At 55.2% G+C, this 25,412-nt stretch overlaps 1 protein-coding gene across 6 annotated transcripts in view; it reads right to left on the bottom strand.

Annotated features, from left to right (window-relative positions):
• Nucleotides 1-730: 730 nt before the first annotated feature.
• PARVB (parvin beta) overlaps nt 731-25,412 on the bottom strand; it is a 103,089-nt gene continuing 78,407 nt past the window's right edge. For 5 of the 6 annotated variants that reach the window (XM_037006808.2, XM_037006811.2, XM_037006807.2 and 2 more), the window contains exons 7-13: nt 25,070-25,128; nt 22,090-22,109; nt 16,082-16,143; nt 13,441-13,509; nt 8,327-8,428; nt 5,276-5,348; nt 731-3,542 (exon numbers count right to left, since the gene is read on the bottom strand). In XM_037006808.2, the coding sequence (XP_036862703.1) occupies nt 3,466-3,542; nt 5,276-5,348; nt 8,327-8,428; nt 13,441-13,509; nt 16,082-16,143; nt 22,090-22,109; nt 25,070-25,128 (462 nt within the window). In that variant the 3' untranslated portion in view covers nt 731-3,465. The remainder of the gene's footprint in view (nt 3,543-5,275; nt 5,349-8,326; nt 8,429-13,440; nt 13,510-16,081; nt 16,144-22,089; nt 22,110-25,069; nt 25,129-25,412) is intronic. The other variant, XM_073214000.1, reaches the window with a different exon arrangement.

The following is a 25,412-nucleotide window of genomic DNA, read 5'->3' as shown; positions in this document are numbered from 1 at the left end:
TAGCACCCCACCCAGTGTGACAACCCAAACCATCTCCAGATGTTGCCAAATATCCCCCGGGGGTGGGGAGTGGGGTGTGTGCAGAAGGGCCCCAGGAGGGGCCAGCTGATTTTAAGGGAGGATGAATTTGGTGAGCACTCACCCTGGAAAGCGGGTTATTACCTCTCCGGCAGTCACATGGGAACAAAGCTGGATCTGAACCCCAGGGTTTCTCCAAAGCCCAGGTTCTTCCCAGCAACTGTCATTTTTAGTGCTCTTTCTATAGCATCGCTGCCTTGCTCTCCAGGCAGCCGCACTAGTCACGAGGTCAGCATTTTGCAGAGGGAAGCTCCATGCATGTGGCGCACCCCACCTTCCAGGGGAAGGCTTACAGCAGGGCCAGTGGGGCATGAAGTTCTGGCCACCACCGTGGGGCCCTTGCCATAAAGTAAGGGGGAGACCACCTCCCAGTAGCAGCCCTTTTATCCAGCCTGTGCCACTCACCTGCTGGCATCCCCTGCTCTGGGGTGGGACCAGAGGACCCTCTGACTCGCTGGCTCTGCTCTGTATAACCACTCATCCACAGCTGCGCCTCTGCCAACCCCCGGCCTCAGCCCATCCACGGCCCCACTCTCCACTGGAAGCTCCCGGTGGGCAGGGCCATGCGGGAACCATGTGGCCTCAGCACCGAGCACGGGGCTGGCGCAGCTCACGGCCACTAAACGCATGCAGGAAAAGACAGCAGCCAGCCTGAGGCAGTGGAAGCGCCATGCCCACAAATTCTTTATTGGAATAAATAACAGCACACAGAGTTTTCCTAGTTTGGGTGTCTGGCTTAGGTGACGTTTGGTTGGTAGCACAGTGAGCTGGCCCAGAGCACACAGAGAAAGGATCAGCTTCCCACTGTCAGCTGGGCGGGCAAGGTCAACACCATGGCCAGGTTTTAGTGGCTTTTATTTAATATCCAGAAATCCAAAGTAAACATTGCTTAAAATGATTAAAAAGACAATAAAATACTGGCACACCAAGAGGGTGCAGAAGATTCAGTTGCTTTAAAAGGACGCGGCTCTTTGTCACATCCAGGTAGGATGTCTGTGTGTGGGGTTCTGGGCTCAGGGCTGGTCTAACCCCTGTGGTTGGAACACCCCACCGAGGCCTTGTGGACCCCGAGACGCCCATGTGCCCAGCTGCAAACGATGTCGCTTTCATTTAGTTCCCGCTGATGAGGGTCCCTCTCCGAGACAAACAATTCCCTGAGGATGTGGGTTGAGTGAAGAAGAAGGGTTCCAGAATTTTCTGGAATTAAGTTGTTTCTGCTGTTCAAGTTACCCTAACAAGATGCCCCAGCCTCCCAGGAATTCTGATTCTAGCTGGACCGTGAACGGGGAGTCATGGGCTGCGTGCGAGCAAGGCGGCCCCACACAGGGGCGCGGGAGGCACACCTACACCTCTGAACCAACTTGGTGAAAAGTAAATGGAGAGGAGATTGCAGCCTTGCCGGAAACTCAGCCTTGAGTGGTCAGCACTGCGAGACCACTATTACCTCCCTGTTAGAAACAGAAGGCTTGAAGTGGGCTCGCTGCCCGGGAATCCGAGCCCCCACCCCACCTCCCAGAGCCCCCGTCCTCCGCCCACGGCAGGGACCACGGGCAGGAGCTGACCCCTGGGCTGAGAACCCCGCGGCTGTGTTATTTCCAAAGCCCCATCTCGCCTCTTTCATTCCCCTCCTCAGTCCCTAGAGATCAGTGACACCCTCGCCGAGCCCACCTGTGAACAAGGCAGGTGGATTGGCCGCCACGGCTCCAGATGGCTGTGATTCTATGCGTGTAATGAAGGCGGCACAGAACGTCCCAGCCTCGGCTATTTCTTCAATGCGGTTCTTTAATGTCACTGCATCCCGCAGGAGACACTGTAATACTGTTTTAATTATTTCTTTCCCCTGCTGGGAAACCACCTCCATCAAGACAGCTATTCTGAACCCAACCCCAGCCTGGCAGCAGCCGGAGCCGAGACAGAATATTAAACTGTTTTCTAAATCTTGAGCATTGGCATTCAATTTAATATTAACAACTGACTCAACAGCTCTGATCTATAGCAGGAAGGCGAAAGTCAAAGGCATTAGGAAGGCCCACCTTGCCACAGCAGCAGGCAGGGAACGTCAATAAGGAGGCGGGTTTGCAGGGGGCTCCAGGCAGGGGTGGGGGGTTGGTGCATCACAGACCCTACTCGAGAGTTAGAGAAAGGGGTGTAGGGGGTGACCCAGCAGACGGATGCCTCATGGTGAGCAAAGGATGACAGGCACACAATGAGTGCTCCCCATTTCCTTTTCCGGGCCTCCCAGTGGGAGCTGCTGACAGGGCTCCAGAAAGCACCACCCCCAGCAGGGAGATGGACACTTCATGTTTCCTGTCATGGGTTGACCGTGTCATCCCCAGAATCCACGTGCTGAAGTTCTAACCCTGCACACCTCAGAATGTCACTGCATTTGGAGATGGGGTCTTCATAGAAGTAATGAAGTTAAAACAAGGTCACTGGAGTGGGCCTTTAGTGCAATATGACTGGTGTCCTTATAAGAAGAGGAGATGGGGACATGGACTCCCCCAGAGCGCTGGGCGCAGGGGGGAGGCGTGTCTGCAAGCCCGGGAGAGGGGCTCAGAAGGACCCGCCAATACCTCCACCTTGGCCCTCCAGCCCCCAGGACTGGGAGAACATGAATTTCTGTTGTCCAGATCCCCCAGCCTGCAGTCCAGGCAAACTGACATTCTCTGCTCTTTGAAAGGTTTTAAAAATCCATTCATCCTCAAACAGGGCCTCTGGGATGGCAACTTGGGGCCGAGCGGTCTAAGGCTCTTGAGCCAGCCCACTTCGCCACAGCAAGACAGAAGGAGGTGCTTCAGCAAATCCTTCCTGGGCAGCTGGGCCGCCAGGGTCTCTGACGTGCATGCAGAAGCTAGACGTAAACAACACCTAGCGGCCAAGAAGCGGGACCACGGGGTGGGCACTCTTCATCGCATCAAAAGCATCTGGGGCCACAGAGAGAAGTTTGTAAAACTGCAAAATGCTTTTTACCAAAAAGGCTTTGAGGGGAGCCATCCGGGAGGTTCCCCCAGAGCAGGAGAGCTAGGTCACTGCTCTGGCAAAGCTGAGGGTCCTGTGCTGATCACCGGTGACTACTAACTGCTCCATCCACTGGAAGGCACGGTGCCTCCTCCCATGGGCTGAGCGGTTCGTTCAGCATTTTTCTTGTTCATCTTCTGATCAAGCAACCGACTCAGCACTGGGGAGCAAGGCCTCCAACATGGGAACTGCTGTTCAGAGCCCCGCATTTCAAAGCATGCCACCCACTGCGGAAGCACATGGAGGGGAGGGCAAGAGCAACCAGGACAACAGGCGGGTGAGCGGGCGGACAACCGTGGGCCGGGAGGTGGGGGGCTTCCCTGCCGGACGCAGCACGGGCCGTCCCACCACCTCTGCAGCTCCCTGCAGTCACTCCGCATTCTTGTACTTGGTGAACAGGTTGTACAGGACCCTCAGGGTGGATTTGAGGTCCAGGTTCACCACATCTGCAGAAAGAAGTGAGAAACTGTTGGCAGGTGGGAGAGCGCCCGAGCTCCGGAGCCGGCACTGTGGAGACAGGCAGGACCTCGCCACGGCCACAGTAGAGCACTCCAGGTTAAAGACCGTCGGCTACCACATCCAGGGCACTCTGTGCACAGGCTGCCGTGGGTCCCAGGCCACCACCCCTCAGGACGAACCCCTGAGGTGGCCAGGACAAGGACACTCCTTCATCCCTTTTAGGATTTGCATCAAGACAAGTCCTTGAATCATGGTGTGGGGACCACAACAGCCAAGGACATTTACTGGGGGCAAACATCCACAGGCTGACTGTGCCAGGACTGATGACCTGCAGCCAGACAGGCCCCCTGGGACAGGGCACCGTGGGAGCTGCCAGCTACGTGGTGTGGCCCTGGCATGACACTCATGGGCTCCCTCCAGAGCCCAGCAAGTCTGGGCTGCCTTCTTCGGTGGGGATGTGACCTGCCCTCCTGGAGTCAGGCTCCTGGGTCTTCTCCTCCCTTGCCCTGTGACCTCAGGCAAGTGACTTTCCTGCTCTGGGCCTCTGTCTCTTCGTCTGTAAAATGACCATTTGCGCTCTGGCTCTGTGGGATTTGAGTGCAGCCACAGAACTGTCACTTTGCTGTTCCCCTGCAGGCAATGAATTACAGAGCAAGAAATGGCGCTAGAGGAAGGGAGCCTGAGTGGTCGCCACCAGTCAGAAACCGTCCTTACCACCAGCCCTGGGGGTTCTCAAACCTCAGCTTGTCAGAGCAAGAGGGAGGCAGAGAGTGGGGGGCAACTCCCTTCCCTGCTCTCCCATTTGCATCCAAGACCACGGGTCCCAGGAGTGCCAGCTCACTCACCAACAGGCGAAATCAGAAGCGGAGCTCAGACCACAGGCATGAAAGGCTCCCAGGGCCTGATGCTTAAGCCCCGGCACAGAGGGATGCCCAGCCCACCCGGGCAGAGGCTGGGACTCCTGGGTCCCAGGATGGAATTTCTGTGCCTGGATGGACCCTAAATGGTGGCTTTGGAGATCCCCCGGGATGTGTGTGTGGAGGGTGATGACGACTCCCCACCCAGAATTGGTGCAGTAGGGTGGTGACTCTCAGCGTGGGGCCCCCAGACCGGAAACACTGGTGGTGCCGGGAAACTTGTTAGAAATGCGAATTGTCAGGCCCATCCCACAGCCCCTGAATCAGAATTCGTGCTTTTAAGAAGCCTTCCTGTGGATTCTGGTGCCCACTCAAGTTAGAGCTCCTGGTACAGAGGATTTAACACAGCAGCCAGGGAGGGAAAGCAAGGCAGCCCCTCGCCCCAGCTCCTCACACCCACACAGGGCATGACCATGCTCACGGGCATGGCTCTGTGCTGGCCGTCGGGGACATCAGCCCGACAGTCACTAAGCTGCAGGCCAGGAGACAGCATTTGCAGCCTGAGTACTTGCAGCCGGAGAGGGACTAAATCCTGAGGCCTGTGGGCGGGGGCTACGTCCTCCGAGTCACGTGGTTGCCAGAGACAGGGCACTGGGCTCCACCAGCACAGTCCTCTTGGTCCCCGAAGCCAGGAGCACAGGGGTCGGGACACGGGAGCTCAGATCAGCACAGCCTGGCCTGCCAGCCGCACACCCAGAGGCTAATCAGGAGAGACAATTCCACCTTCCAGGCGCTTCTAAGACCCAGCCTTTCTTCCCTTCCATGTACCCCACTCTCCTGAGGGCGCACGGGTGCGGCCTTACCTTCGGGCCGAGCCTTGGGTTTCCTGAGCCCTCCGTCCAGCATCAGCTCAAAGGCAAACGACACGTTGTGCACCTGTCAAGGAAGCGAGGGTTGGTGAGGGGCCACAGCTGCTCCCAGGCACGCCCCCGGCCCACTGCGTTCCCTCGGGAAGGATGGAAGAGAGCGCGTGCAGCCAGAGGAGCTTCGGAATAGTACACCCAGCAGGACCCGGGAGCCTGGAGCAGGGCGGGCAGAGGGAGGGTGGGGACAACTGCTACAGGCAACACGCGTTTACTAGGCAGTCCTTACTCCCCTCGCCCAAGATCAGGACAGCCCTCAAGGGCTCGGGGATCCCCAGATGCCTGCTCTGCCCAGGCCCTGGCACAGCCACACGATCAGAAGTGACAGTGACCCCATTTTACAGATAAGGAAACTGAGGCTCAAGAAGCACAAGTCACTTCCCAAAGGCAACCAGCTCCACACACTGTCCCCAGCACAGAGCAACCACCTGCCATCTTCTGGAGGGGCCTCGATATGCTGTGCACAGCTGTGCACAGCTGTGGCAGGACACAGAACTCTGGGGGCAGTGGTGGCCCTGGCCCTGGGCAGGCACCAAGGGCCCTGCTGACATGGAGTCAGACTGATGGTGGCTGTGAGCCAGGCAGCAGGGCCCTGGTTGTGGCCCTTGACCTGTGAGATGCCACAGACAGGTGACACACCTCAGCCTCATGTGGCTTCTCCCTGAAGTGACAGGGTCTGGTACCACTCAACCCGCAAGGGTGCTTGAAGCTATATTCTGCTAATGACTGCTGAGGTTTAATATCAAGCCTTCTCTGATGCATTTAAAGTCCACCTGAATCCAGAGACACAGGGTGAGCAGCCAGATCACAGCCAAGCCACCTGCTGTTAGCAAAGGCTCGGGGGCGGGGCGACCAGCAAATAAAAGTGAAATGTACGACAGATGTCAGAGCTAGACAGGACTCTAAGGTTCCTAGTAATCTATAACTATTTAAACAGTAATATTCTCGTGACTTCAGTGTAAATCAGAAACAAAGTAACAATTGTACTTGCAAGACAGGTTAATGGTTAACCAGGAAAAAGCTGTTTGCTAACATAACCCTCAGTTGGTCAAGCCCACAATAGCTCAGGGGACCACAAAGAGGCTTCCAGGGCCGTGGGCAGTGCTGGGTGGCACTCAGAGAAGCACAGTGGGGGGAACAGCCCAGTGTGGGGACAGGCCACCCTCCGTCAGACTGGGCAAGGCTGCACACGGAGGCCCTGCCCTCAGGGGCTCCTGGGCCACCCCCGAGGCCGACTCAGAACAGGGGGGCAGGAAGAAGCCCTGGCCACAGTGCCCGGAGCCGACCTGGGGAGGCTATCCCCCGCCTTACGGAGGAGGCCCCAGGGCCAAGAGGGGTTAGGACGTCTGTCCCAGAAATGGAGCCAGGACTCGTCCTCTCCAGTCCCGACTCAGACCTATGTCCTTTCTCCAAAAGCTCCAGCCCCTCTCCCCGGTTCACACACGCACAGCAGCCTTCCAATCAGGATGGAGACAGGACAGCAGAGAGAGCAGCAGCAGGAGGTCTCTGGTTTGTACCCACAGTTGAAACTCCACCAGCCACTGTGGGCACATCCCGGCAGAGCCTTTTCCACCAGGCTGTCCAGGCCTGAAGGTTTCTCTCCAAGGGGAGGTAGGCTGAGGGCAGCAGGAATGGCCATGCTGGGCATACAGCAGGACTGGACCCAAGACAAGGAGGAGAGACAAGCCCCTCGGAACTGCTCTGCACTGAGCGTGGCCAGGCTCACGGAACCCACTGCTGCCCCACGGAGAGAAACCTCCGCAAACAAATCTCCTTGCAAGACCCCCTGCTCCGCAGCCGCTCAGCCCCACCATGCTTGTTTGGGAGCAAGATCTTCCTTCTGCTTTCTTCTCAGGCTGAGGACCGTGCCAGACAGGAACCATCCCTTGTTGTCATCCCTCAGGGTCACGCCTTCGCCCCCCAACAACCTTTCATGCTGGCCGAGAAGTTCCCCTGCGCCTGGCCGGCCCTCAGGACAGAGCGGACAGAACTGCAAGCAGCCCCCAGCTCCCAGGCCAGGGCAGTGACTGACACACACCTTCAACCACCGTTCAAAGGGAAGAGGGTGGGCCAGGGGGACAGTGCTTCTGACGTTTACCCACAGCTTCGTCTCAGGAAGAAACCCAGGTCCAGCCACCTGGCTCAATGCACCTTCCTTGCCAGAATTATCATTAAACTGAACAAAGAGCATCTCTCTCCAAACAATGCTTCTGCAACCAGCCACATGGAGCCTGGAAATGCATGAACTATGTCACCAAACTGTGTTCCTGCTGCCAGAACAACAGCACAGCCACCTGTGTTTCCTGATCATGTTCCGCGGTGTCACTCACCCCCTCTGCTCCTTCCTGCTCGCACTCACTCCGTTCACCATGGACGCTAAGGTGCCAGGACCTCTCTAATCTGCTCTAATGCCACCTCAGCAGGCAAAGCGGGAGGGACATCTGGCCACAAGCAAATGGCCTGCAAGGTGCCAGGAGCGGGCAGCTTGATAAACGCCGGCCCCATTTCTGGGTGTTTCTCTGGCTGCTGCCACCCGCTGCACTTGTCTGCCTCTCTGACTCATGGGTTTGGCACTTTGGGAAAACAGAATGACAGGTTCCTGTGACTCCAAAGCCACACAGACAGTCCACAAGCCAAGTCTCTGACAGCGACGTGCTCACCGCCGCTGCGACGGGCTGGACTTGGGGAGCCCCGGGCGGGAGGCAAAGAGCCTGTCACAAAGGACAGTGACACAGGGAACCAGCAAGCCAAATTTAAATGCTGGTCCCTCTGACCCAAACAATCCTAATCGGGGAATTCTCCTGGAAAACAATCCATAGGAATGAAAATACATATACATTTACTAAGGGTTACATTGAATTGCAGTATCAACTGTTGGGTGGTCTTTATTTCTTAAGGAATGCAACTAGACTCCAGAAAGCACTGCCAGGGGATAGTGCAGGCTGTGCATGACAGTGAGCGCGTCTCTGAGGATGGAGACCAGGCACATACCCTCTGATCAAAGCTGTCCGGGGTCAGGTAGAAGTTGTGCAGGGGGACAAAGTAGTCTTCCAGAAGGCCCATGAGCAGAACCAGGTACACGCCATCTGCAAACTACAGAGAAAAACTTGGTGAGGCTTCTGTGCTGTGTGTGGAGTTGGTAAATGCTCTGCATGTACTCAAAAGGAGGAGAATTTTTAAAGTGAAAATACATCCCACATGCAAGTGAGAGAACCTGCAATCTGGTGAAGCACATGGGTGCAAAGGGCCACACTCAGGACAGCACGTGATGTGTGTTTAGATGGTGCACAGCCACGCAGACAAGACCACGGCTCTGGAGCCAGACAACTGGGCCACAAGGCCTGCCCTCCCACTACTGACCACGGGGAAATACGGGCTCCCATATTTCAGGGTTGGCGTGAGGACCAAGCGGGAGGGCGGGCAGGAGCGCCCACACACAGTGAGTACTCCATCAGCGTCCACGGCTGGCATGGGTAAGCCACAGCATGCAGGGCCCCCTGTGCTTTGGTCTGGGTTTACTGCCCTGTTCTGCCAGCTCACTTTGTCAGCTGCCTGAGCACCTTCTAGCTGTGCTCGTGGCACGGAACATCATGACAGCCTGAGCCTTTGTGTCCACACAGCAGGGCTCTGCAGAGCAGGGCTGGCCCTGGGGCAGGAAAGTCCTGGAGGCTGTACCCCTCAATTGAGATCCCCAGCCCCTCTCTCTGCCAGCTGGCCTGGCACCACTTCCTACCCACCGGCGGGGAGCAGGGATTTAGACAAAGCAGCGCTCTTCAGAAGACAGACCCTCCATCCCCAATAAGCCCAGGACAGGGAGCAGTCGCTGCATTTACAGATAAAGCAGTAGCGATGGATGAAGACAGGACAGCCTGCAGGGGGCGAGAGCCAAGGGGCAGGAGGTACGGCCTCCCCTCGCCTCACAGACACTGCTGGGACCTGGGGAGGGCAGGCCTCACTCATCCTCTCAGGGGACCGAGACTGCGTCCCTGTGGGGAGGAGGCCCCAAGGACCGCAGCTCCATATGTCTGGAACCAGTGTGCTGTCCAGTACGGTAGCCACTGGCCACAGGCACCTACTGCAATTTTTAAAATGTTTCTGCTTGAATGTTGCTAACTAGTACATTTTTATTGCAGTAAAATATATGAAACATGACATTTACCATTTTAACCATTTTTAAGTGTATACAGCTCAGTGGACTCCAGTCCATCGCGTTGCTGTGCAGCCGTCAACACTGTCCATCTCTGGAACTCTCTGCATCGTACAAACCACAACTCCGTGCCCGGTAAACACTCGCTCCCATCCCTGACCCAGCCCCTGGCCACCACTCTTCCATTTTCTAGCTCTACAAATTTGAGGGCTCTAGGGACCTCGAGAAAGTGAAACCATACAGTATTTGTTCCTTTGTGCCTGGCTTACACTGACTTTAAAAAAAAAATTTAATTGTGATAACATATACACAACATAAAATTTAGCATATTAACCATTTTAAGTGTACAGTGCAGCCCTATTAAGCACACTCACACTGTTGAACAGCCCATCTCCAGAACTCTTAAAAGATTTTTAAAATAAAAAAACAAAAGTCAATTCCTCCATCACACTAGCCACATTTTGAGTGCTCGGCAGCCATGTGGCCAGCGGCCATGGCATCAGACTGTGCAGTGGAGAGCACCTCCCTCAATAAAGAAAGGTCAGTGTGGTCTGAAGACCGTCACCCCTGGGCACCTGGGAGGGGCTGGGTGCCTGGCGGGCCTGCAGCTTCCTGAGACTAGCAAGTGGGCTTGCCGCTGCCTGCTCGTCCCTCCCGTCCTGGGATGTGGGCTCTGCCTGCCCTCCAGGTGCCCAGAGGCTGCCCCAAGGACGCGGCCCCGAGAGTGGTGTGCTGAGAGCGTCCGGACAGCACCCAGGACTGCACCCAGGTCAGGCCTCTACTTGACGACTGGGCGGGTGGGGTGGAGGTCCCCTCATCTTGCAGCCACTCATGACGAGCCTCGTCTGTGAGCTCCCTTGCCTGTTCACCACCTACCCATCTGAATGGCCCACCTCTTTTTCCCATCTCTCCCCGCCCTCTGCTGTGGGGCCAGCTGCAGACCACACCCGGGAAACTCGAGGAGTTCATGGACCAGCAGGTTCTTCCTGGGGCCTCCCAGGCCTTGGTCAGATGCAGTCTGATTGGTAAGTGACCCTTTGCCTGCGTGTCAGGAGTCTCATGCTCCCCTGCAGAGAAGAAATCGCTTACTCAACTCCTTACAGCGATCAAAGGCTTTTTAAAACTTATATGCCTCCGAGTGTGGCAGTTTTCTCCAATGGAGCACCATGGCAGCACCCCCAACCCCCCCACACCAACGACACTGAGCTACACACAGAGAAACCAGCTCTCTCAACAGCACTGATCCACTTACAGACACAGCCTTTCTTGCCTGCCAGGAGGTATAGGGGGCTGAGACGGGCAGTCTGCTTACTGCCACGGCACCCTCTAACCCACCCCTGGCCCCCAGATCACAGGAAGGTGGGAGAGACAGAAACCAAGGGAGGAGGTGCCCAGGAGGGTGAGGCCAGGCAGAGAGTGGTGGCTTGGCAGCAAATCAGTGGCGGGGGGCTGGGACCCCCTGGGACTCCCCCCCCACCAGTCTTCACATCCACAAGAGTGGGGCTCCTGACCTGGGGGTATGCCCTAGCTCAGAAGTCCCCAGGGAGACCCAGGGCACCATCATTGCCATCCCCACCATCAGTCCTGACCTTGTAAATGCACCCTCTCCATTAAGCCCCACCATATCTACTGCCTCCACTTTGAACTTACAGACAGAACCTCAGAGAGGTGGGCATGTAACTGGCTCAGCGTCACAGCTAGGGAGCTGCCCCACATATAAAAGTGGTTTTAAAAAGAAGGGGAAACACACACACCCTGAGCAGGAATTTGAATCCAGGTCTCCCTGACTCCCAGGGCATCTGGACTTCAGCAATGAACATATTTAAAAAATACCCAGATTCCTCTGCAACAAAAGAAAAAAGTTCTCTGCATTGTGTGGTCAGTGATTTATTTATTCTGGTGGCCCAGTGGTTAAAAATATTTTTAAGATATTACTGTATATAGTATGGTAATAGAAAAAAAGTGGAGCTATTGAATAAATAAAGATCAATGCAAGTTTAAGTCTAGAGTCTCAACCCTAAGATTCCGGCTATTAATACTAGAGTGTGAGCCCATCCGGGAGGCGACCGTTGGGAACTGCTGGAGAGAGGTGGGGAGAAAAGAGCTCTCCACACTGCCCATGAGAGTCCCGGGTGTTCAGAGCTTCCCAGTGCCTCAAAGCGTTACAACCTTTGCTCTAAGGGTTCCATTCCTAGGAGTTTACCCTGAGCAAGCCAACCAGGGCGTAAAGAGCTGTGCACAAAGATGCTCACTGTCCTGCCTATTTACAGGAGAGGGAAATGTCCCATTCTAAGGGACCGGTTAATAATAAAGGCAGCACAGCCTTTGAATGGACCAGAGGCAGCTATTCAATGTGACAAATAGAGATAGATAGACCTGGCAGCCAAAAAAGGGTTACACAGAAGCACACACACACACTCACACAGAAAGATGCCCACGGTACACTTAGTAACAAAAAAGGCACATCACACAAAACAGCTGTATAATACGATCCATTGTCATTAAAAAAATACATTTACATATATAAAGCATCTAGCAAAATATACATCCAGCTATTATCTGTGGTTAGTTACCTCAGGGGGGGTTAGATTGTGGGAAGGGAAGAGGACTGTGACTTTTCAATTACATACTTCCTGGACTGTTAATATATCAAAAGCAAATAATCAGAGGTGAAGTGTGCAAGGCTAGTCAACAGCTAAAAATAATAAATGTATTTGCAAACAACCTGCAAATAAATATACACATTAAAAATGGGTGGTTCGGCTTTCAAATGCAGACAAATGCTCTCCATGGTTAGCTAGCTATGGAGAGAAAGGGCTGGAACAAAACCCTCAGCCAGTTACCTCTGGGCAATGGGATTAGGAATGATTTTTATTTGTCTTGCTTATCTGCATTTTCAGACATTTCTACAATGAACCTGAATTACTTTCTTAATTAGAAAAGCAAATGAGAAACGTTAAAAGAGGGAAAGGAACAAACACAGTCACCCAGGGGTTTAAGGAGGATCCACTGTGCATTAGAGAAATCTGTACCAAGAACTCAACTGACTCCCAATCCAAGCACCCAGCCAGTCCCGGGAAAATTGCATTTTGTCTTGACTGCTTGCCAAGCGCTCCAAACAAATTTTCACGATGCCACTTTAGCTGTGAGTAGGGGCTGGGGATGCATGCTTTACATATTTACTGCAGAATAAATATCTTGTGCCTGTTCATTAGAGGGATGGGTAGCGAGCATTTGCTAAGTGCCAGCCACAGCGGCAAGTGTGACATGGCAGCAGACAGCAGAAGTGGGGGGACAGCACATTCCAGACCAGGGGACCTGCATGCACAAAGCCCTTTGGTGGGCCTGTAGTGGCATCTTGGAGGGAAATATGAGCTGAACTGTGTCCCCCCAAATAAGACATGCTGAAGTCCTAACCCCCAGTACCTATGAATGTGACTTTATTTGGAAATAGTCTTTACTGAAGTAATCAAGTTAAGAAGGTCATTAGTCATTAGGTGGCCCTAACACAATGTAAGCGGTGTTCTTACACAAAGGGGAAATGTGGACACAGACAAGCACACAAGGAGAAAGCCACATGAAGATGAAAACAGAGGTCTGGCTGGTCCATCTGCGACAGTAGGCAAAGCCCCAGAGGCTGGGGGAGAGGCCTGGAGCCCCTCCGCCTCAGCCCTGCTGACACCTCGATCCAGGACCTCCAGCTCCGGACGGTGAGGACATCAATGTCTCCTGCTTAGGCCACTCAGCCCATGGCACAAGTTACAGGGGCTCAGGGAACTCAGACAGGGGCTCTGAGAGAAGGAGGGTGGCGGGGCTGCGGCTCTTTGGCCACAGGGCGGGCACTCCCGCTCCGGTGAACAAGGCGGCGCCTGCCCCGTGCACACGGCCCACCTGGCATCAGAAAGCTGGCTGAACACGACCCCAGGACAAAGGACCCTGCAACTGGGGCTCTGCTTACCTGGGTCTCGAGCTCTGTCACCTCCAAATTCAGCTTATTTAGTTGCTTGTTCACAAATGTGATGAGCGACTGCAAGACAACGATGTGGGGCCATGAGTGAGGGATTCAGCTCCCGTACGGGGCGGCGGACCCAACCCAACATCTGCCATCACCGGCTTTGAGAAACTCTTCCATAATTTCCTCTGTTTGCTAAACTGGAAGGCTCGTGTTTAAAATTAGATGTTCTTACAATAACCCTTGGTTTGAATGGGATGATGCCTAAGTCTCCCCCAGATGGAGAAGAAAACACCCATCTCTATTCACCGACCCACATGCACACATGCTTATCTACACATGAGCATATTTAATAATCCTATCGAAGCATATTCGGTGCCCTTAAAAAGATAAAATTGTCAGGGGAAGAAAATTACCTTCTTAAATGTGACCTAGATGTCACCTTGAACCACAAAAGGCTGAAAGAGAAAGGCTATCTAGGATTGTCATTCACAGTCTCAGTAAACAGACAGATTCCATCCAGGGCTTTATCTCACAGAAGCAGGGATTTTCTGAGCCCTGTTATATTTGTCTAAGGGTCACTGGCCTCTCCTCTCTAGCACAAGTGTAAAACTTGTCACTTATCACTTTTATCAGCAATCAAACCCAACTTCAATGGGAACTCAATACCAAGTTCAATCTTCCCTACCCAGAGGCACAATGCCACTTCCTTATTCATTCAAGACAAATTTACTGAGCAGCTACTATGTGCCAAGCACTCTGGTTGGTGCTGGGAACACAAAGACAGAGTCCCACCCAGGAGAGCCTGCAAAATAATTCTACATATACACTTGGGGAAGGTGACAGAGAAATAAAGAGAGATAGCAAGGCATGTGGAATATGCACCAGAGGGAGGTTTGATAAGCAGACAAGAACAGGCATGTGGTTCCCTGAAGCCGTGGAGGGGCAGGGGCATGGCAGCTGTGCCTGGAGGTGGCCCAGTGGGAGATGGTGGGGCAGTGGGCCAAGCAGGCACCCAGGCCATGTACACAGGAGCAAACCCTATGGAGTCTTCGGGTTGTGCTGGGTGTGGGTGGGATGGGAAAGTGTAGAAGCGGGTGATCCTGGACAGGTGGGCAGCATCCCCTCGATTTTATTCTGGGGTATGGGGAACCACTAACAAAGCAATCCTGATGTGGGGGTGGGGAAGGGCCAGGCTGGGGGCCGGAGCTGTCAGACAAACAGAAGGATTTCGTCATGTTCATTGCTGGGGTCCACAGGGCTCAAAATAGGTCTTTTCAAAAAATGAGTGAAAGAGGAACATAATACCATGTCATAGTCAACATAATTCAGTGACCGTGTCCTGCACGCTGGGCCACTGCACAGACACTGTCACGCTACTCTCACGGCACCCTGAGAGGCGGGCACTGCCTCTGTCCTGACAGATGGGGAAACTGAGGCCAGGGGGTGTAATCTGCCTCAGGTCATAGAGATGATGAGTGAACCAGATTTGAAGCTGCTCCTTGTGCATATATGGAGTGTGTTCTCTTGGGGTTCCTGGGGGCCGGACGTGGCCGGGTGAGGGTAGGGGGCAGTATTTCAAGGCCCCAGTGTTAATGACCTAAGGATGCTAAGAAAGCTCCACCCCAAAAGGACCACTGGGATGGGTCTACCCGCCTTTTGCCAAATGCTTCCAAGAACTAACAATATCGTCCCACCCTGGACCAGTATTTTCCAAAAGTGGGTTTCATGGGAATTTAACATGTTTTATCCCAAAATAAACAAACAGATCTCACTATCAACAAAGAAGTTTAGAAAATGCTTCCTACCAAATCTCCTCTTGAAAAATTCCAAGGCATGTCAGCACGTTAAGGGCTCTAAGAAGTCCTGCATTAAGAAGCCTGTTTGGAGAAGTTATTCTAGACAAAGAAGACCCTCCCCTAGGTCATGGGCAGAAAGCACCATTCCTGGGATTTTACAGGAAGGCAAGAATAGCATCCATCGCACCTCTGAGTCCCCGACTGAGATGTCTGCATGCACTCAGACACCAAATGTGTAGTGAGGTGAGTCTCCATTCTTTTTGGGGGAGAACAAGCCTTCCTAACAGATCCCCCCAGGAAGCTTATCATTCCCCAGCCCCTGACTCCAGAGCCTCAGGTCATGTGGGTTTTTTCATCCATAGATTTGCCAGCTGGCTGCCTGGGCTGCTGAAGGGCCTGGGCTTTGTGCTCCTGTCTGAAGGGGAGTCAGGCCAAATGCACGCACAGAACAGCTCTGCCGCAGAGGCCTGCCTGTTGACTGGGTGAGCTGGGTGAGTGCAGCTTCCTGGTAATGAGGCCAGCGAGAGCCAGCAGGTTGGCATGCTTAAAAACATTTCCACATTGAAAAAAAGCCCTGAGTCGGAATGAACCGCCAGGCTAGTGCTGGCTGGGTAATTCACTCAACACAAGTGGGGCGGGTGGGCAGGAAGATACCCAGGGAGCAGAGATGTTGAGTTAAAAGGTGCTAATTTTATGCACTGTAGTTACATTTTCAACTATAATTACACTTCAATCCATGTGGCAAACATTTCAGAGATTTCAAACATTTCCCCACCTTCTTCCCAGCATGGAGCACACGCCGTAAAAAAGCCTGGAGACGCAGCAAAACACTCTAAGCAGGAGCTTACCTTCTTCACCACGCTGAGCTTGTCCGGGGCGTGGTCGAAGAGGGTGTCGAAGGCGTCCCGCTCTGCGTGGACACGTGAGAGACACAGGAGACAGGCTCAGGGGGACACAGTGCTGCCCCACACCTGCCCATCCCACGGGACATTCAGCCTGCCTAGAATCCTTTTAATTCCCACCAGAACTGAAGGGCGGGGGCTGATGAGGAGAACCAAGGGAAAGACGCTTCTCTGGTTCATTCTAACCCGGCTTCTATCTGGTAAAGCGAAATCCTCAGGCAGCACTTGGGTACCCATCCCCATCGCATCCGAGGGCCGGATGCCTCTCTTCCTTCCCCACACTCCTTGGCTATTAGCAGATTTGGTCGGTAAGTCTGACCGCCCCACCCGCTTTGTCCTGGCTGCCACCCCCATACAAGCCCCGTCGCCCCACCCAGGGGCAGCCACAGCCCGCTGCTTGGCCGGGCTCCCTCCTCGGCTCCGGGCCCTTCCGATGCATTCTCCCTGGCAGACAGGAGCCCCTTCAAGTGTAAACTGAATCCTTTCTTTCCCCTCTCTATCCCTGCCCTGGCTAAAACTCTCCAAGGCTCTTCATCCCTCTTAGAATAAAATTCACTCCCTCTCCTGTGGGCCCACAGGATCCACCGGGCTCAGAGTCACCCCTGCTCCCCTCCCTGACTCCACCAGCTGGCTTCCTGGATGTGTGGCTTCCTGGATGCTCCTCCTTCACACGCCCACCACAGGGCCTTTGCATCTGCTGTTCACCTGCCCCGCTTCCTCCAGGTGGCTCTCAGCTATCACCTCCTCTAAGGGGCCTTCCATGACCATCTGTGTCTAAAAGAGCACCCCACTTCTGCTCTCTGGCCTGTTACTCTGGTCGTACGTTGCACAGCACTTAATCACTACTTAAGAGTGCATTTTAATTTGCCTGCTGTGTGTTATCTGCTGGACTGTCAGCTCCTCAAGCTGGGACTGCTGTGTTGCTGGCTCCCTGGACACACTGTCTCTGGCTCCTGGAACGGTGGGGCCCACATCCAGCACTAAAAACACACCAGGAGACCCTGCCCCAGAATCCGCAGCAGCTCTTCTGGGATGTCCTGTGTATGAGAACATCTGCAAGGCCTGACATGGCCTCCCTCTGTGTCCCGACCAACTTCCTTCTCCCAGAAAAGTTCTAACCAACGCTACTGCCATGCACGGGCCCAGCCGTGCCCTCCCAGGCACCCAGAACCCATCCCTTCCCTTTCCAACGTGAGGCCGCTGGAGGCCAAATCAATGCTGCTCTAAGCAGATGAGAAAGCAGCATGGCTGGCTGGGGGACAGGTGCCTGGTTCTAGGCTGGCACTGCTGGGACAGGGTCATATGGAGGGGGCCACTGAAGCCTGGCCCCAGGCAGGAGGGCTGAGGTCTCCAGAGTGGACGCAGGGCCCCAGGGAGTCACTGCCAGGGCCGAGGGGGCAGGAGAGGGACATTCGGAAGGCCCTGGGGCCCCAGCTCCTGTTGTCAAGGAACCAGCCATCCTCTCAAGACGCCTGGGGGCAAACGGCTCCGAGGACCTCAGCCGGCAGAGAGGGCCTCACCGCCAGCCAGGGCTTGGGCCCAAAGGCCGACCCAGAATTCCGGAGAGCCCAGCGGGACGGATGGGGATAGGAAGTCTCCTCTGCCTGTCCGGAGGTGCCAGAGGCCCAGAAGCAGAGCTGGCCCAGGGCCTGCTTCAGGACCGCCCAGCCGGACTCACAGAGAAGGAGCAAAGAAATGGGAAGAGCACAGGCCGTGGCCGGAGAAGGCCAGCCGGCCAGGGCTGTTCCTGGCGGGCATCTTGAAGGGTGCATCGGCCCTTGTGGGCAAGCCTGCTCCCCGGCCGGCCCAGCCAGCCTCCTCCCTGGCCTTGGGGATGAGGGTGGGCAAGGAGGGTGAGAGGCAAAGAGGAAGGCGTGTGGGCGAGTGTGCCCACTGTGTGCACACACGTGTCGTGGAGGGGGCCGTGGGGGAGGGGCGCCCTGCTTCCTTGGCCAACACAAGGAGAGGCCCGGCCCAGGGAGCACCCTCCTCCAGCTTTTCCACCACAACAGTGTAAATTCTTTTTATAATCATCAAAGTCAGATTATACTCAATAAGACAGTCTGCTAAGAAGGAAAAAAAAAGCTAAATCTTTACAAAGCAGAACACAAACTTTATATGCAGCTTGAGAAAAACCCTGGGAACAGTACAGCGCTTGACGTCAGCCGGGTATATTTAGCTGAGCCACCGCTGGGCTCACAGAGGGAAGGCGTGCAGGGGAGGCACCAGAGGGCCCGGGGGCCTGCCACCCTGCACCTCGCTCCCTGGCACCGGGATGGGGAGGACTGGGGCTGCGTCACATGGCCTGGGCCAGCCTTCCTTGTGCCCTGGGGTATGCCCAGCCTTCGGCATGAAAACAGCCGAGTTCAAACCCCAGCTGCCTGACTTCAGAGTCCTGTGGCTTTAGGCAAGTGCTTCCCTCCCTAAACCTGCATCCTCCTCTTTACAGAGGAAGTAAAAACAGTCCCTACCTCACCACTGGCACATGAATTAAACAAGACAGTGAAGGGCCAAGCACAGGAGCGGCCCTCTCGTCCTGACCCCACGTGAACCGCCCTCCGCAGGCTCTGCGGACGTCATGGAGACCACAGGGTGCAGCCCAGCCCCGGGAGGGGCACCAGCAGAGGACACAGTGGATAAACCAGGGTGGCACGAAGAGGGCAGGTACTTAAAAATGCCAGAAAGGATGTGGGAAGGTACCAAATCCACTGAGGTGTGCCAAGTTCAACCGCAGGGATGCTCGGTTTAGTCCAAAGTTGTTTTTGAGCCAATATTTTTTTAAATTGAAGACTTGTCCAGAAGTTCTGACTCTGGTTTCTCTTGAACTGGTACTGTGGCAACTCGAACCCACATGCCCACCGGCATCAGTGAGCCGCCCGTGGAAGTGGGGTGCGGGCCCCCAGTCTGCTCCAGGCCCCACCAGTCCCCACCACCACCCAGCACAAGGCTGCAGGGCAGCTCGTGGCCATCACTTGACATTCTAGCCACTTCTCTCTCTCAGGTTACCAGCCCAGCCCCTGGACACGCCAGAGTTTGGGGCCCACGGGCATAGGGCCGGGGGCGGAGGAGGGCCTCCCAGGGAGCGCTGACATCTGAACTGGGACTGGCTGGGACAAGAGGAAGGGCATTCCAGCAGAGGGCACAGAGTGCAGAGAGGCACAAGGAGGCAAGAGTGGGTTCCAGATGGTGGCCTGTGAGGGAGCCTAAGAGGGGCTGAGCCCTGCAGGGTGAGGAGCCGCAGAGGGTGGGGACCAGGAATGGAGGAATCTGGCTGCAGAGTTTAAAACAAGCTCTGTTGACAGAAAGCGGAAGGTGAGGGGGGATACCCGGAGGGAAGAGGAAGGAAGCTTCTCCTCCCTCCCCCCACATCCCAAAGCCCAGGCACTGGAAGGGCTGCCTGTGGAGGAGCCAGCAAACCCGTTGCCATGGAGATCAGGCTGCAGCTCCCAACATCCCTGGGGAGAAGGGCCTCCCACCCCACCTCAGCTGGGAGGCAGGTGTAAGGGGGAGCCCCAGAGGGCAGGGTGGAGCCTTCCCTTCCCAGGTCAGTGTGCTCATGTGAGGCCGAGAACACAGCTCCTGGCCAAGCCCAGCAGGCAGACGTTAGCCAAGGAGGGTCTGCCTGGTATTCTGGAAGCTCCTGAAGCCTGTGGCCCAGGGCTCCAGCCTACAGAAGGTTACAGTTCAAGTTCCTGTGCGTGAAGGGGAGGGAAGGGCCTGGGACCCCAGACTGTCCAGGCACATGGCAGGGCTTGCCAAGCACTCCCGGTGTGCAGACATGAGTGAAGAAATAAGGCCTGTGGAGGCAGGGCAATCAGGGAGGGCCTCCCGACAGTGACATTTGAGCAGAGAGCTGGAGCAGCTGGGACTGAGCCCCAGGGAATCTAGAGGGAGAGCATTTCAGGTTTGGGGACATCCTAGGGTGTCTTCAGAGCAGCAAGGGCCACTGGACGTGCAGGGGAGAGGCAAGGGGCGTCCAGAAGGGTAGTCTGAGGGGGCCGTGGTTTTAGCTCAGGCCGAAGTCGGGGAGGGTTGAGGGGTGGTTTAGGAAGCACCACCCAACATGGGTGCAGAGGAACCAACTCGAGGGGAGGGTGGGGCCCAGCACCAGGGGAAGGTGAGCAGGCCCAGGCTCAGTGGGACTTAGAGCTCAGGGGTGCCACAGGCCCCCAGGGGAAAAGGGCCGTAGGCTGCCAGTCTAGGTGCCCAGGAGGGCTGGAACCTGCGTCAGCAGAAGCTGAAACTGCAGGCAGAACTAATTGCCTGCCATCCACTAATAGCCTGTTTGCTCTTCGCAAGCACAGAGGCGGCCATGGAGTAATGAGAACCACTCGCACTTCCCGGTGGCATGGCCCCTGCCCTGAATGCTCGGGTGGCAGCTGAGTCCGTGTTTCAGACCGTGACACCTGGCTGGTTCCCGGGGCCCTACCATCCTGCACTGCAGGCCCCAAAGCACTCGTTCAGGGGTGCAGAGCTTCTCAGCTTCTCCGCCACATATCTATACCCAGCCCCCAACTGGACTGACTCCCCAGGGCCCCAGACCTCAACGGAGGCCCATCCCAAACATGATGAGACAGCTCCTGAAAAAGACACCACACAAAAATGCTCTGAGGCCCCACTCTCATCCCCTCTACGCCGCTACAGTCCCACAGGGTCTGAGCCGCCTCGGGCAGGAGGGGTGGGCACAGAAGAGAGCCCTGGACCCTTCCGTGGGCCCTCTACCAGGCGTCCAGCCCCTCCAGGCCCACGCTGGCTGGGGAGCTGCACCCTCACTTCGGTTGTCCTCAGCAACTGGACACAGGAGAGTTTCCTTTTCTCTTCCTTGTTTTGTTTTTTAATAATGACATTAAAAATAACCAAATTGATACTGCAAAAAGCAACAGTGAAAACTGAATTGCCCCACACAGCGTAGGGCCTGCTCAGGAAAGCTTCAGGACAAACAACCCTTGCATTTTCTCTCATTCAAGACTTTGAGACTTCAAGAGCTGCATCCCCTTCCATACGCAAGCGGCCGTGGTGTGCCACGGGTCCCCATGATAACCAGGAGGCTGTGGAGCCCTGTGGCCAAGCCTGGGCAGGCCTCTGGGGCGGCCCCCTCCCCCGCAGCTGCAGGACCAGCCCCAGGGAGGCAGGCTCGCAAGGCCTGCCAGGACCTTCTCCCTGGCCTCCCTGGCTCCTTCTAGCCGCTGGGCTCCCCTCTCCGCTCACCGGAGAACTCAGTGCGGGGGAGCTCTCTGTTTTGAAACAGTCCCCAAAGCAGTGACCTAGCTCGCGGCGGGAATGTCCCTCCTGGAGGGATCAAGTGCCATCACTGCAGTCCCTTTACCTGTCACCCTGCTGAGATGACGATGGGGCCATGGGGCTTTCGCAGGACAGCTCCTTGGGAACAGCCAGAGGAGCCTAACAGCAGGAACCACCCCCGAGAAAGAGGGCTGGGCTGAGTTTTTTGTTTATTCATTATCTCACACCATCCCGCAGCCAGCCCCCCGGCCCCACCTCACAGACGTCAGCAGGGAGCAGAGTCAAGGCTGCCTCTGAGCAGGCCTATGCTCAGGAGAGTTTAAGGTGGAAAACTGTAGGAAAGTACAGCCAAGAGGAAGGCCTCTCCCGGGGGCTAATAGGCTCCACATTCCAGCGGACATCTCCACCCTCCTGCGTCCTGGTTGCCCTCCCTGCTCTGGTCCCTGCCAGGGAGAGCAGGTGCCACATCCCAGGCACTTCCCTGTTCCCCATTCACTTCGCCAACCTCCCACTATATCAGTATCACCACCCGGCTCTGAGATGCAAGGCACAGGTGCAGGGCCCACAGGGACGTGCATGCTTTCTAAGCACTAAGATCCAGACTGGTGGGAGCAGTGAGACCCACCCAGGGTCGTGCATCCCCCCGAGAGGGCCTTCCTGGGGCAGCCCTGAAGTGCTTGGCAGCCTCAGGCTCCCGCCACCCCGTTACTTACCAAATCGGCCCATCATTGCCCTGTGAATGAGAACAGAGGGAGCTGTCATTAGGGGCCACTCAGAACACAGCCTATAAGCAGCCTGATGGAGGGTGACCTAAAGGTCGGGGCCCCAAGCCCCCCAGCTGAAGGGCTACTTATAAAAATGTAAGCCTTGTTTTGATACACTCTGTCCTGCTGCCTTGACAAATAAGAGGTGCTTAGGAGGACTACTAACATTTGCACCTTTATTTAAACCACCCTTTAATGCCATTTGGGGTGCTATTTAAATCATGGGACTGGTTGGTGTGGAGACCATTTCAGCAGAACACAGGCCTTCTAGCAGCCATTGAATGGTAAATATTAAGATACTAGGGTGCAGGTGACCCAGGGCCACATTTCAGGGAGTAAGCCTGCTGTACTTCCAGGGAATCACAAAACCACAGGGTCTGAGGAACCCCAGGCTGGGCCCTGATGTCCAGTGGGCACAAGGCAGACCCACTGAGGACAGACAATGGGGTTCTCCTGAAGGGGTGCAAGTGCACTGGGCCACCTCCCTTCCACACGCTACCTCCCCAGGGGCAAGAGATCTTAATTTTGTTCCCAGATCCTTCCAGACTCAAGTCCTTTGGACCCATCTTATTTGACAAATACTCCCTTGAGTACCTGATATGTGCAGGCCAGGGACATACAGAAATAAATGCTCCGTGGCCCTGCACACAGAAGACCACACTTCAGTACAGCCCGTGTGCACCCTACATGTGACATGTAGATGCTACAGGAACTAAAAGGAAGCTGTCTTGGCAGTCAGGAGGGCTTCCTGGAGGAGGTGACCTGAGCTGCCTCTAGAAAGAGAAATGGGAAGGATGCTGAGGTAGGTGGGAGCAAGGAAGACACCTCAGGAAACTATAAAGGTGGATCTGTGGTGCGCCAGGAGCACAAAAGCCAGATGTGGCCTGGAGGCAGGTGGGGCAGCCCTGACGATTTGGGGCAGACATCTGATGGTTCAGGCTCCGCCAGATCTGCTGTGGCCATACAGAGAAGACGGGACAGGATACAGCAAACCCGGAGGCAGAGAGGCTGGGTAGCCTCTACTAGAAATCTCTCCCCTGAGTTTGGGGCGCTCCCTCTCGCCCTGAAATCCCCGTAGAGCCACACAGCACTTCCCACCAGCTCCCTGGGCTGGAGTTCACATTTCTGTGGACACACCCTTTTCTCACCACCTAGACCACAGCCCTTGAGGAGAGGAACCATGTCTGAAGCACCTGCCTCTCTGCCCAGTGCACAGTAGGCCCTCTGCGTGCTGGTGACTGCTGTGAATTGTTCAGGCCACTCCCACCTGCCCAGCGCCAACCATAGAGCTCCAACTCCTGCTGCTGCCCTCCCTCAGGTTCCCTTGCCCCGCAGAGACAGCACGGGACAGACAGCCTCTTCCCATGGCTGCCTGCTCCCCACAGCAAGGGGCCTGGCTGCCCCCATCCACCGAGGGGCAGGATGCCTCCCCTTCTCCAATCTGAGATGACCTGGTGACTTGCTATGATCCCCAGAATGCAAGGACACAGTGTGTGGGGGCCCAAGGGGCCTGTGGCCCCCCTCCCTGGCCTGGCACTCTGAGGGCATCCTGGGGGGAATCCTGGCTTCACGAGGACAAGGGATGTGTAGAGAGATGGAGGTGCTCCCACGGCCTGCGCCAACCACCAGGCTAGCCGAAGACCCACCCAGGTGAGCCCAGCCCGGCCTGCTGGCCCACGAACTGTCAGCACACAGAGCAACTGTTGTCTTAAGCTACTAGGTTCGGAGTGGTCTGTTATATAATAATGCACGACTGAGATGCCATCCCACTCCCAGTTCCTCTCCAGCTGCCGCCTGCTGCTCCAGAACAGGCCAAGCAGTGTGCCAGGCTCAGCACATCTCTGGCCTTCCTTCCCCATCTCCCCCCACCCCAGTTCCCTCCCATGGGCTTGGAACAGATGGGAGCACACGTGGGTCAGCGTCTCCAATCTACCTGACAGCCCCTGCACTCGGAGTGATTTCCTGTGTCAGCTCCGAGTTTTGAAGGACCATACATGAATTCATGACATGGTAATTAACCCTCCGTGAACAGAGCGGGTGGGTTAGTAGGGATGATCAATTTTTAATGATCTGTTTCATCTGAAGCAGGTTTAGCCGAGAGACACAAATACAATGAATTTCAAAGATCCATAATAGAGTGTCTAAGACCTCCTAAAAACCATGCTCAAAATATACCATTTGATTTGCTATTTTCAATAGATTTGAAGCCTTTCAGACTGTGAAAACTGCCCTCTGGCTTTACAAGAGACGAGATGTGGCTCAGCACTGCCTCAAAGGCAAGTTCTACTGCAGACATGGGGCTCGTTCCCTCTGACAGAGCTAATGGACATGGATCAAGGAACTGGGACGGTCCCTACAACCACCCTGAGGCCCTTCCAGGCCCTCCCTCCCTCCTCCTCAGCTCATCCTCTAAATAAAACAAGGAACAGAAAACCCGAAGCTTTGAAGACTAACCCAGTTCTCACATCAGAAACTGAAGACCTCGGTGGACCTACTATATTATATCAAAATCCAATGAGTAAAACTTCCCCCTGTCCTTTCCTTCCTTATAAGAGACTTTGGACGTGATCTATTCTATTTATCATTCTCCATCTCAGTCCAGAAGAGAGTGCAGGCAGCCCACGTAAGTTCAGGGAGAGCATGTGCCACATCCCAGGCACTGCCCCATTCACCTCACCAGCCTTCCTATGCCACACATATTTGCTGATTCTTCTGTTTGGAAGAAATAAAAGATGTGGAATTCCTCATTTAAACACCAAATCAAATGGCTGTCTTGCCCTTCCTCAACAACAACAACAAAAAAAACCAAACCAACTTTGAAGAAAGTGCTTGGAAGATGGAAAGCTAGGCCAACTCTTGAATGAAAATCTTAGCCTAAGGCTACAGGACATGGGTGTCCTCGTCCCTGGCTGACGCAGGGCCCACTTACTCCGTGGTTGTGGTCAGCTCCTCCGTGACATGGCTGGAGTGCAGCAGGCCTTCCCGCTTCTGAAAACCCCAAAGGAACAAGTAAATACACAAACACCTGGGTAGGCGGAAAGGACAGGAGGAAGGGCATCACCAACAGGGCAGCGGAAGCCACATGCGAATGGCCCTGCAGCCGAGACCACATTAGGGGTGACAAAGGAACTGTGCAGCCACACCCGAGGAGGTGACCCTTTCAGTGGCTAGAACCTGCTCCCCAACTTCCCATCCACCCTGGATTCTCCACATGGCTCTGCAGGCTGGCATCTGTGGGGGTCTTAGGAGAAGTACCGTAGTCCCAAAGGGAT

Source organism: Manis javanica, chromosome 10 (genome assembly GCF_040802235.1).
Source record: "Manis javanica isolate MJ-LG chromosome 10, MJ_LKY, whole genome shotgun sequence".
NCBI classification, from domain to species: domain Eukaryota; kingdom Metazoa; phylum Chordata; class Mammalia; order Pholidota; family Manidae; genus Manis; species Manis javanica.
The sequence above is the reverse complement of the archived record's forward strand: the minus strand, read 5'-3'. Positions and strand labels throughout refer to the sequence as shown.